At 39.6% G+C, this 13252-nt stretch overlaps 1 protein-coding gene across 1 annotated transcript in view; it reads right to left on the bottom strand.

The window, feature by feature from the left end:
- Nucleotides 1-5152: 5152 nt before the first annotated feature.
- Nucleotides 5153-13252, bottom strand: part of SCP2 (sterol carrier protein 2) — a 149290-nt gene continuing 141190 nt past the window's right edge. Inside the window, exons 15-16 of the mRNA XM_006839863.1 lie at nt 9036-9115; nt 5153-6161 (exon numbers count right to left, since the gene is read on the bottom strand). Coding sequence (XP_006839926.1) covers nt 6066-6161; nt 9036-9115 — 176 coding nt within the window. The 3' untranslated portion in view covers nt 5153-6065. The remainder of the gene's footprint in view (nt 6162-9035; nt 9116-13252) is intronic.

The raw sequence follows: 13252 nt of genomic DNA, 5'->3' as shown, positions 1-13252 counted from the left end.
GATGCCATTTAACAACTTATATAGAGCCCTGCAGGCATAGGAAGAGGCTGGAGGTTGGCAGTAAGAGAGGTAGAGCTCTCCCTTGCTCCCATGCCCTACTGGTAGATGGGGGCATGGCCAGTTCATGTCCTCACCAACCCAGTGGCCAGGGCACCTCCTCCTATGCAGCCTCTGTTCTGGCTGGGGTCAGGCGCTGGGCATACCACTCCTTTATCGGGAGGCATGTGAACCTGCCCTGAACTACACTCTACAGAGAGCGAACACAGAACTGTGTTCACACTTGCAGTCTCGATACCATTAACCAGGAGATAGGTGGTGAGTGCCTGAGAACCCACCAATGTATAATCATCAATTAAAATAAATACAGTGATACCACAATGTCATGGAAAAACCAATTTCAGCTAACATGATGAAACAAGAGTACCTCACACAAGTGACCAAAATATAGAGTTAGAGGAGATAATACCAGAAATGGTATTAAAAGTACTTGATATGGAATTTAATATAATAATATTTAGATACTGTCAATGGACTGAGAGACGGAACGAGGAAAATAAGAACACAGAAAAAAATTTACAAAAATTCAGGAAAACACTACCGGAATTAACAAACTTAGGAGAAAAATGGGAAACAATACAAAGACAGCAATTAAAAAGTCATAAAATTAATACGAAGATTTAAGAAATATATAGTACATTGACAGGGCAAAGATATAGAATTGAGTCAATGGAAGATGCAATTATTGTGCTTGAAGACAAATCTCTAAATATTCATACGCTAGAAGAACAATGTGATTGGAATTAAATTACAGAACAGGAAAAGACAAAAAGAAACCATAGAGAATATCATCTAAGAGTTGTTGGAAGAAGATTTCCTTAACATCATGAAAGACAAATTGATAGCTACTCAAGAAGTTGAATGAACTCCAAACAGGAAAGACCCAAAAGAAAATCACCAAGACATATTATAATACAAAATTCTCAAATGTAAAAACAAGTTAAGAATCCTGAGAGCAGCTTGGGAAAAAACGAAAAGCTACGTACAAAGAAGAACAAATAAGATGAAAATAAACTGATTTCTCAGCAGAAACCACATAGGCAAGAAGACAATGACATATAAAATTCTGTAAGAAAAAAAAAAAAAAAATTGCCAACCAAGAATCATTGTTGTTAAGTGCCACGGAATCAGTTTTAAATCACAGCGACCCTCATAGGGCTTCCTGAGGAGTAGCTTGTTGGTTTGAACCGCCAATCTTGCTGTTCAAACTGACCTTGTGGTCCAGTACTTATCCTACAGTATCACAACAGGACTCCACCAAGAATCATACACCCAGCAAAATTATCCATTAAACATGACAGTGAAATTAGGGCATTTCTAAATAAACTGAATTTAAAAGAATTTGCAAAACCCAGACCAACCTTAAAAAAACAACACTAAAGGAAGTTCTTTGAACAAAGAACAATAGCAGACAACAATCTGAGACTAACACTATTAGTATAGACTAATCTATACTAATACTAATATATGACAATACTACTCAGTACTGAATCCAGATGTCGAGTATTCAAAGAAAAAATAAACCTACAAGATTGAAAACAGAGAATCAGATACGTTTTCAACAACAAAACCATAAAGAGGGTATAATGTAGTTACTGAACTTCTAAATGAAGACGAAATCAAGATCTCAAAAAAAATAAACAAAACCTAGCAACCTAACTGTATTCCTAAAACTAGACCAAATTTTATTCCTAGTCCTAGCCCATCCCCTATCCCTAACACTAACCCTAGTCCTAATTATAACCCTAAGTCAAGTCCTTAGGCCTAATGTCCACCTAGCCATAGTCTTAACCATAATTCTTTATTCCTATACCCCAAATAAGAATTATTATAACATACAAGCTTAAGTTAATGTGTACGATTTTAAAGCAACCTATGGCTCAGAAACCCTAGACAGGATCGCTGAGTTGGAACTGACCCAACCGTACTTAACAACTGGTCTTAAAATTAATAAATATTCATTGTAATTATTTTTTTAAAAAAACCAAACAACTTATTTCAACCACTCCCTGAAACCTGCTCCCCTTAGTCATTGCAGTCATAAGCCCACTATTCACCACCTGGTGTCATCACTGGAGTCGTCCGACTCCAATTTGCATAGTTAATAAACCAATATCAATACATTATTATTAACAGAAGTCCATACTTTTGTTGTTGTTCAATTTCCTCAGTTTTTATCTAATGCCTTTTTTCTTTTCCAAGATCACTTCCACGATGTTACTGCTAAGTGCCATCCAGCTGGTACTTGTTTATAGTAACCCCACGCACAAGAGAATGAAACACTGCCCAAGCTTGCACCATCAGCACAATCACTGCTATATTTGAGTCTGTTGTTGCAGACACTGTATCAATCCACCTCCATGGTGGTCTTCATCTTTTTTGCTGATCTGATCCTTCTCCAGGGACTGTACCCTTCTGATAACAAGTCTAAAGTGTATGAGATGAAGTCTTACCATCCTCGCTTAAAAGGAGCATTTTGGCTGCATTCCTCCAACACAGATTTGTTTGTTCTTTGACAGTCCATGGGTATAGTCAACATTTTTTGCCAATACCACAATTGATAGATTCAAGTACTAAGTTCTGACAACTCTACCACTGCCTAGTTTCCTATAATGTCTTCACTACTGACACTCTGGAGTCTTGGTGTGGTGCTGTAGGATCAGCACTGGACTGCTAACCACAAGGTCGGCAATTTAAACCCACCAGCCACTCTTTGGAAACCCTATACAGAGTCGCTATGAGTCAAAACACTCACTGGTACTTACCAAGTAATACTCTTGTCTAGGTATCATCTATCTTGTATCTGGTAGCTACGCTCCAGCTCCGTCCCCAGTACCTTGTCACTTTGTTCCCCTGCTTACAGCTTTTCTGTGGTAGTCATTAGTCTGTTCACCAATATTTCTTCCAGTACGTGGTAAGATTTTGAAGTGAGGTGAGGGCACTTGACTTACTTTGGCATTGAAATGTGAGCAAAAGTAATGTGTTATCACGTCTGGACCAAAGCTTTAAGAACCAATGTGAACTACACCTTTTTTCTCTTTTCCTTCTCCCAAGATGGCATAAATGTTCCAGAAAAATGGCTGTTCCACTAGTGTGGGCTTCTGACTGAGAACAAGTGGACATGGAGCAAGAGTGAGAAACACATGTGTTTAAAGCTCTCTCTTCAGTGACTGTCTAGTGTTAAGAATGAAATACAAATGACCTTAATATAATGAATAAATTCCAATGTAAATGGCTTATCTTGGTTCATCCCTCTCCTTTAAAAACTCCTTAACTGCTCTCATTGGCTCCCTTGCAATTTCTGAACAAGCCAAGTCCCTTAGTATGTCCTTTGTATGTTTTGCTCCTTTATCAACCTTTAGTTCTCAGCTTCAATATTACTTCTTCGAGGATGTCTCCCTAACCAAAGGAAGCCCTTCACTGCGATTGTCACAATACTGTGACCATTTACTACGTGGCTCTTCACAGTGATTTTTCATGTCTTTCTCATTAGATCTTAAGACCCATGACGGGGAGCAGCTCACCACTATGGTGGTGGTGGTTGTGATGTGTCGTGGAGTTAGTTGGTTCTGACTCATAGCCACTCTGCATAGGGTTTCCGAGGCTATAAATCTTTATGGGAAAAGAAAGCCTCATCCTTCTCCTATGGAACGGCTGGTAATTTTGAACTGCTGACCTAGAGGTTAGCAGCCCGACTCATAACCACTATGCTACCAGAGCTCCTTTGTATGTAGTATACACTCAAAAAACTAGTTAATAAATGAACAAATGATTCAGAAGTGAGACTTAACATTCCAGACACATATCACGTATCACAGAGATGAGCAGCTGACTATAGTAGCAGTAGAACAGTACGGGAATTAACATTTACTGAATGACTAACAATGTCCCTAGTACTGTTCTAGTTCTTTATATTCTCTCTCTAGATTCTCATAATCCTGGTGGTGGTGGTGATGTGCCGTGGAGTCACTTCTGACTCATAGCAACCCTGTACAGGGTTTCCGAGGCTGTAAATCTTTACGGGAGCAGAAAGCCTCATCTTTCTCCCGTGAACACCTGGTAGTTTCGAACTGCTGACCTTAAGGTTCACAGCCCGATTCGTAACCACTATGCTACCAGAGATCCTTTCTCATAATCCTAGAAGGTTAATATTAGTATTTCATTTTATTGATGAGGTAACTGAGGCGTAACCTAATTAAATTGAAGAGCTAGTGATGGCGGCACTTTTAACCCAGGTCTGTGTATCTCCTTCCCTGGAAGCTAAGTTGCGACGATATATCATCACTAAGTGCCTTTCTATTGTAGACATTAATTACACCCACATATGAACATATTTCTACTCCAACAGTTTTGCTTTTGCTTTGTCAACTCGCCTTATTTCAGGTACTTACTATTATCCAGAACAAGTGAGGGCAGAACAGTGTTGGAAATCAAAACTATCAGAAACCAAATATTTCATTTGAATCTCTTGAAATCTTTTCTTTTTCAGCATAAAAACTACTGTAAATTAAGCAGCAGGGACTGTGTTCCGAGTTTATTTTGTGGGAATTACGACCAATTTAATGCTGGTTTAATTAACCCTCTTGTCCCATCATCAAATGCTGCTCTGCTGGTCACTGGACACGTAAAGCTAAATGGGCTCATCAAAGGCTCAGATGATTGGCACAGACTCCAAATAAAATAAACAAACAAAACCAAAATGGCTTTTCACCTTTGGTTACCTGAGTGAAGTAACGCATTAACAACAGAAAGGTGGGCCTGGTTAACTCCCAAGTGCTGCCTGGTTCTAATGATCAAAGCTAGAGAGAAGGGCCCCTCCTCCCCACCCATCCACGCTTTTAACAGTTTAGCAAACAGGCTTAAGCAGACAGTTATGTGTCTAACAGAACAAGTCTCCTAGCTGCTGCTCAAGTGCTCTTACCACTTCCTACCTAATCAAGAACAGGTGATTATGTGTATCAGCGTAACCAGTGGAGAATGTTTACATAACCCACAGCTTCCAAATCCCCCAGTGTTCCCTTTTAGGCTCCATCATTTAAAAAATTCAGAGCAAAAAGAACATAACACAATAAATACAAAGGCGATCAGGAAGAACTATTTTAATTTTCTATTAAATATTCTTCCAAAAGCATTATTTTACCCTATATATCATGATAAGAAATCAGCATTAGAAATACCAGGGAAAGATAAATGAAGATAAGCAATTAAACTAAATGTATACTAAAAGGAGAATTATAACAACTGAGAATTTTATATATTTAATTAAATTAATAGATTATAATTTGAAAACTGTGCATCTTAAAGCAAATTTCATTTCTGCAGCTATTTTCCACAATACTTGTTTTATGACTCAAATACACTGATTTTTTAAGAAAGAAATCTATTTCTAGAATATTTTTATTTATTTAAAAAAAAGGTCTATGTTCAGCTATAGATATTTTTTCTTATTTCTTTTATTTTGATTTGGGAGGAAAATACCATTTCAAGTGCATAAAATGCAAATTTTTCAAGTATTTAAAAAAACATCTTAGCACAGAATTTGAAAAATTATTAGTGGAAAATAGAGTCCGGTCAGTAAGTGTACAACACTAATTACTGGTCAGCTACTAGTGTTCTGTTTCTTTCCTAGTTTCTACCAAGAAAAACTCTTTAAATTGAATCTTCAGCAGAATAATCTTTAAATACACTTTGTAAGCAAAATGGAGGCTTCTGTTTACATAGTTTTGGGATTTTACTGTTACTAAGTTTATTTCTGAAACTCAATGTTAGCTCAAACCATAATTACTGTATTAGCTTTGTAATGCACAGTTGTATACAGTTCAGCAAAGCAGAAGTACACCGCCAGGCCCCACTTAGGAAAAACAGGGTTGGTCACACTCATTTAAAAACAAATCTATCCCCACCATTTGCCAGTGCTTAGTTTCTGTCTAATTTCTGACACTGAAATATATGGCTGGATATATTTCTATGTCTCATTTTGATTTTCAGAAGTAGCCAGAGAGAGTTCTTCACAGTTTAGCTTTGCCGGGTTGAAGCTGAAGGCTTTGTAACTTCATAGCCAGACCCATGTTGCCAGTGATTTTCAATTTGCCTTGAAAGAAGGCCTATGAGAAAGAAGAGAGGAAATTCATTAGTTGGTGATTTTTATTTGGAGATTGCTGATATTTCAAGATTGCCTTTCCCTGAGACCATTAATTTATCCAAGTCACTTAACTTTCTTAAAAATATGAAACGTGGTTTCCTGGAATAGAATTAAAATGAGATTCCACAGAAGGAAGAATTTGTAAAAGCCATGCTTAACACAGAGCAGTCAAAAGGGTTACTTCTAGTATTTTCCCTTAGAAATTGAGTCTGCCATCATACCTACCACCCTAAAAGGGGGTGCATTTTCCATATATATTAGGCAGAGTGGTGTTTATACAGATTTATTTTGCATAAAACATTAGATGTGGGTTGGGAAGATGCAATGTACATTTCAGTAGTCTGCTGGGAGAAGCAGCACATGCAACACAGCACTTACAAACTCTTGGGACTCAGTACAATGTGGACTGAGTGCTACTGATTTTGTTTTTTTTTAATTTACATGATCAAGGAGTTATCCCTACTGAGGACAGAGCGATTGCTGAGACTGTGTTCCTTTCCGGCTTGTGTTCCTCTTTTGGCTCAAGAAGATGTAAACCAGTCTGAAGCATAGAACCATCATTTGTTCCACTTTAACAACTGCCTGGGATCAGATCACATGATGTTTGTTAAATTCACCATGTAATGATATCCCGGGACAATTTAAGAGAAATCTAAAAAAAAAAAAAAAAAAAATGGGAACACACTATGATTTCCCTGCTACTATGATCTCACTGTGTTAACTCAGTCCTTAAACTAAGGAAGGGGTCAGATGAGAAAAGTATCTGGTCCCCTTAGCTGTTTAAGCCAGCACAATAAGAAATGTGGAGCTCTTTCTTCTGTACCTTCCAAGAGAATGCACAGAGCTCTGCTTTTTTTACACCTCCTGGTAAGGGTGACTAATTCTAGTCACACACCCCCACCCCCACCCCAGTCTGGACACACTAAATATTTCCCTTCTATGTGGCACACAGCCTACTGTCTAAAGACTTAAAGGTCAGGTGTCTCAGAACACAGTATACTGAACGTATGTCCTTTACACATACAGACCAGTAGTGCACCGAAGAGAAACTCCCCATCTTCCCCTTTTTTCAGTGAAAAGAGAAAATGACTTTTTATTTATTATTAATAGAGAAAAAATGAATCTTCACTCTTTAGAGAACCCAACATAAAGATCATTTTAATCTGGCCCCTCGGTGTTTCCTTCATGTGTGTTTTCTGCTGGAGAATGAGCTGCTTTGTTTCACTGGAGCCAAACACTGAAATGAGAATTTCCACCACACTTAATGGTTTCCAGCGAAATCCTCAACTGAGCACAAGGGAAGGCCATTAGCACATTAATAGAAAGCTCAGAAGTTTTTCATTCTTAATTCCTTTGGGTGTTAACCCGTGCTCAAGAAAAATAAGCTGACACTTAGCCCCCCAAAATGGGCAGGACACAGAGGAGCGAGAGCGTGGGGGCAGCTGGTGTGCAGTCTGATTGTCTGCCAAGGCTGTGCGTGGGCTGTGGGTGGGAAGGACAACCGCCAGCTCCTACACCGGTGGCCTCCGTTCTGTCCAGGTTTCTGGAACAGGCTCTGTCAGTGGAGATACCAGAGCTCATGTTTTCAGCTGAAACATGTCACAGACGCAAGGCCCTTACTTGTCATGGCATCAACTGGCAAATGCTTAGCTGCTTGGAAAAGGCCTTTGAAAAAAAAGTAAGAGTAGGCTTAAGATTTTGTAATTTTATCCAAACTGTAAATTACCAGAGAACTGCAGGACCAAGAACTAAAACTAGTTAAGGCTAGGGCAACAAAAAATAAAAGCTTCAATGGAAGGAAGCCGCTGGTTCTTTTTGTCACCCTGTGCTGTCTGAAAACTCAGTTTATCAAGTCGGTTTCAACACTGCAACTGAAGAGTATAAAAAGGACCCTGAACATTTTGGGACAAGGAAAATCTGAATCAAGTATAAATACTTTTCAACAATTTAATCCAACAACTATTTACCCAAAACCTAGACATGTCAGGCACTGTGCTGAGCCCTCCTGTTTCATTGAAAAGCTCCCAATTTAATGGGGAGAGACAGGTACCTATGACTAACCTCATGTGACAAGTGCTAAATTAACAGTCTACTGAGTGGCATGGAAGACGGATTGGCTACAGCTCCTTGGACAATGTGGAAGGAGTTGTTTGGAGAGAACCTATGAGCTGGTTTGGAAAGATGGAATTTGACAGGGAAAAACAGTTGAAACAAAAAAAGAAGAGCAACAGACAAAGGTTGTTGTTGAGTGTCACCGAGCTGGTACTGACTCACAGCGACCCTATATAGGGTTTCCGAAGGACAGCTGGTGAGTTTGAACCACTGACCTTGTGGTTTGCAGTCTAGTGCTTATCCTAGAAAGTCACACCAGGAATCCATGGACAAAAGTAGGAAATGTACAAGGTCATGCTTTGTTCACACTGCTACCTCTGTGAGGCTTGCCTTGATTGCCCCAGCGGACATGGCTGTCCCGTCTTCATCCTTCTTGGCATGGTACCCCGAACCCTTGGCTGCACTTGCTCTTTAGTAGATCCGTCTCCTACCAAACTGTGGATACCCTGAGCGTGGGAACTATTTCTTACTCAGCGGAGTATTTCCAGCACCCACAACAGTTCTACAAATGTTTGTCATGTTTTAAATGAACACTTTGGGAAGCAGTGAATTTTGGGTGCGTTTGATCACTTGGTACTTTAGGACATGTGGCAGATGAGGGGGAAGAAAGCTAAAGATTTACACCCTCGGAAACCCTGTACAGGGTTGCTATACTCGACAGCAATTAACAACAACAACAACAACAACAACAACAACTAGAAGGACATAGGCTTCATCTACTTACCGACTGAGGATTCATTTTGCCGGTCATTAAGGCCAGTAAGTCCGTGTCAGCCATTGTGATAGTACAGTCAGCCTTCTTATCTGAACGAGAGAGACGCAGGGCAAGGGAAGAGAAAGAGGAGTGCTTAAGTGTCACATACACATTTTCATCATGAGCCAGTGACTGCAACAGAATCACAGCCAGTCCTCGAGCAGTGTGGGGAAATGGACACTCAGGTACTCTCCCTCTATGGCAGCCTGGGGAGATGTGGCATAAACCACAAGCAGCTTCCATATCTTACAAAAGGGAACTGATTAAATAAATTATGGCCTGTTCATATAAAAGGATACAACGTAGCCAGTATATAAGAGATGATGTGGCTCTATAGCTACTGACCTTCAAATAAGTTCAGGTTATATCGTTACATAAACCAGTTGTGAAACACATTATATTTTGCTTAAAAACAGACAATCAATTATATTCATACAAGAAATACATCTGTAAACTTAAGACACCAACATATTAATGAGAGTTATTGTGTGGGCAGACTTTAAGATGGCCCCAGGGTCCCTGCCTCCTGGTGTCTTCCCTCTCTTTCTCTCCCTCCAGTGTGGGCACGACCTGAGATTTGCTTCTAACCTTCTAACCCAGAGAATGCAGCAAAGGTGACAATCAATACTCCCCCAGGATTATGTTATGGTCAATGAGACTCCATCTTGTAAGCAGCCTCACTCTTGCCTCTGCTGCTGGCAGTAAAGCAGCTACCTGCAGTGTTGTGAACTGCCTATGGAGGAGGGCATGTGGCAGGAAGCCAGGGCAGCCTTTGGCCAACAGCCAACAAAACACAGAACCTACCATTCTGACAGCTACAAGGAAATAAATATTGCCAACAACGTTTGTTGTTGTTAAGTGCCGTGGAGTCGGTTCCGACTCATAGTGACCCCTGCACAGGGTTTCCGAGGCTGTAAATCTTTACGGGAGCAGAACGCCTCATCTTTCTCCCGCGGAATAGCTGGTAGTTTCGAACTGCTAACCTTGAGGTTAGCAATGGGCCCTTCCCCAATCAAGCCTCCAAATGGGAATATAGCCCTCATCAACACCTTGACTGCAGCCCTGTAAGACCCTATATACAGAACCCGCTAAGCAAACTATGCTCCTGATCCATGGAAACTGTAAGACAATGTGTGTGTGTTGTTCTATAGCACTAAGATTATAACAATTTGCTAAGCAGTCATAGAAAATGAGTACAATTATCCAGATCAGAGGTTAACCAACTTTTTCTCTAAAGGGCAAAGTGATAAATCTTTTAGGCTTTGACAGCCACTGTTCTCTGTTGCAACTACTCAACTCAGTCCTTGTAGTGCAAAACCAGCCACAGATAGCACATAGACATATGCATGTAGTGGGATTCAATAAATTTAATTTTGACACAGAGGAGGCAGACAAAGGGGGAGAAGATACCTGACAAAAATCCTGAATCCAGAATATATAAAGAACTCCTCATAATACAAAGGAGTCCTGGTGTGGCACTGTAGGATAAGCACTGGACTGCTGATTGCAAAGTCGGCAGTGCAAACCCACCAGTTGCTCCTTGGAAACTATACAGCGTTGCTATGAGTTGGAACTGACTAAGATATTGAACAGCTAATACAAAATTCAGCTCATAAAACAAAGGCATTAACGAGAAGCTCCAAACTGAAAAAAAAAAAAAAAAGCATCTGAAACAGTACTCAACTTTTCATTAGTCATCAAGAATTAGAAATGACAACCATGACAAGGCACCACTAAGCAACTATTAGAACGATTGGCTAAAATGTACAGACAACTGACAGTACTCAGTGCTGGCATGGACGTGGACCATATGATGGTCCCTCCGCTTTGGAAACTGTCTGTTTCTTATAAGCATGCATGTACCATGCAAACTAGCAAGCCCACTCTTAGGTATTCATCCATGTATGTTCACACAAAACCTGTATATGGATATGCATAGTGGCTTTATTCATAATTGCTAAAAACTGGAAATAATCCAAATGTGCACCAGCTGGTAAATGGATAAACTACTCAGAAACAAAGAGGAACAAACTACTGATGACATGCACAACATGAATGAAACTCAGTATTTTGTTCAGAGAAAGCCAATTATGTATGATTCCATTTATGTGACATTTTGAAAAAGGCAAAGAGACAGAAATCAGATTAGCAGTTACCAGGGACTGAACGTGGGAACTGACTACAAAGAAGCACGAGTCATGAAGACAGTTTTGAGGTGATGCAAAAACTCTCTTGTCTTTATTTGTGGTGGTGATTATATATATATATGACAAATATATTTGTCAAAATTTACACAATTATGCAAAAACAACAACTGATAGCTGTTGTTGTTGCTGTTACTGTTAAGTGCCATTGAGTCAGTGCCGACTTGTAACGACCTTGTATAGGGTTTCCGAGGAGTGGTTGGTGGTCTGAACCACTGACCTTGTGGTTCAAACCAACTGTGTGATCCAGTGCTTATCCTACAGTGTGACACCAGGACTAAGTGTTCTCAAAAATGTAAAAAACAAAACCAAAACAGAAACTCTCATATTCTGCACAAGGGAACACAAATTAAACATCCACATAAAAAAACGGGCTATAATGGACGCCAAGGCCTAACATGCCCACAGAAATGAGCGCAACATATCATCTGCTACTTACAATGAACCACATTTATAAACGTCCCTTTTAGGCTGTGTATGTGTATTTCTTTAGGTCTTATCTTTAATAATACATGATATATACGATGTTGTAGAGCATAATTTGCTGATATTATCATTCTCAGATTTTTTTTTTATGATTCACCATCATACAGATTTAGTTTTCTAAACTAAATCAAGAGCTTTCGTGGTGGTGGTAGTGTGATGTAGAGTTGGTTCCGACTCATAGCAACCCCGTATAGGGTTTTCAAGGTTGTAAATCTTTACAGGAGCAGAAAACCTCATCTTTCTCCCGTGGAATGGCTGGTAGTTTCAAACTACTGACCTTGAGGTTAGCAGCCCGATTCGTAACCACTACACTACTAGAGCTCCTTAAATCAAGAACTTCAGTTGATTGAAAACATGGACACAAATGCTAATCGCTACCCTAACATCGACAGGCAGATTCCGGAAGTAGTGAGACAGTGAAGTGAAATATATGAGGGGAAATGAAAGGACCATACAAATAACTCTCACTAATTTGCTGACTAGATACGCCATCCCATTTCCCAGGATAATCCAGATGATCCAGAAATGTACACAAATGGAGCTGTTTTTTAGTACCATCAAGTTGGTTCTGACTTGGAGACCCTATGCACAACAGAATGAAACACTGACCAGTCCTGCACTCTTCTTACAACTCTGGTTACACTGGAACCTACTGTTGTTGGCACAGTGTCAATCCATGTCATTGGGAGTCTTCCACTTTTTTGCTAACCCTCCACTTTACAAAGCATGATGCCCTTCTCCAGAGGCCAGTCTCTCTTGACAGTATGTCCAAGGTATGAAAGACAAGTATGTCTTCATATCTAAGATGCATTCTGGCTGTACTTCTTCCAACACAGATTTGTTTGTTCATCTAGCAGTCTATGGTATTTTCAATATTCTTTGTTAACACCATAATTCAAATGCAACAACGGTTCTACGGTCTTCTTTACTCACTGTCCAACTGCCATATGCATATGAGATGAAAGAAAATACCACGGCTTGGGTCAGGTACACTTTAATCCTCACCATGACAACTTTGCTCTTTAATTCTTTAAAAAGAGGTCTTATGCAGCAGATTTGGCTAATGGTGGTATATCATTTGACTTTCTGACTGCAGATTCCATGAGAGTTGATTGTGGATCCAAGCAAAATTAAATCTTTGATAATTTGAATCTTTTCTCCGTTTATCATCAAGCTATTTATTGGTCCAGTTGTGAGGATTTTGGTTTTCTTTACATTAAGGTCCAATCGACACTGAAGGCTGTAGTCTTAGGTTTTCTTCAATAAGTATTTTAAGTACTCTTCGCTTTCAGCAAGGAAGATTGTATCGCCTGCACATCACAGGTTGTTGTTAATGAGTCTTCCTCCAATTCTGATGCCACATTCTTCTTCATATACTCCATCTTCTCGGATTAGTTGCTCAGCATACAGATTGAACAAGTATGGTGAAAGAACACAAGCTTGACACACACCTTTCCTGATTTTTAAACCATTCAGTATCTCCTTGTCCTTTTTGAA

This window comes from Chrysochloris asiatica, unplaced genomic scaffold (assembly GCF_000296735.1).
Source record: "Chrysochloris asiatica unplaced genomic scaffold, ChrAsi1.0 scaffold00026, whole genome shotgun sequence".
Lineage (NCBI taxonomy): Eukaryota > Metazoa > Chordata > Mammalia > Afrosoricida > Chrysochloridae > Chrysochloris > Chrysochloris asiatica.
Note: the sequence above shows the minus strand (reverse complement) of the source record. Positions and strands in the feature narration are given on the sequence as shown.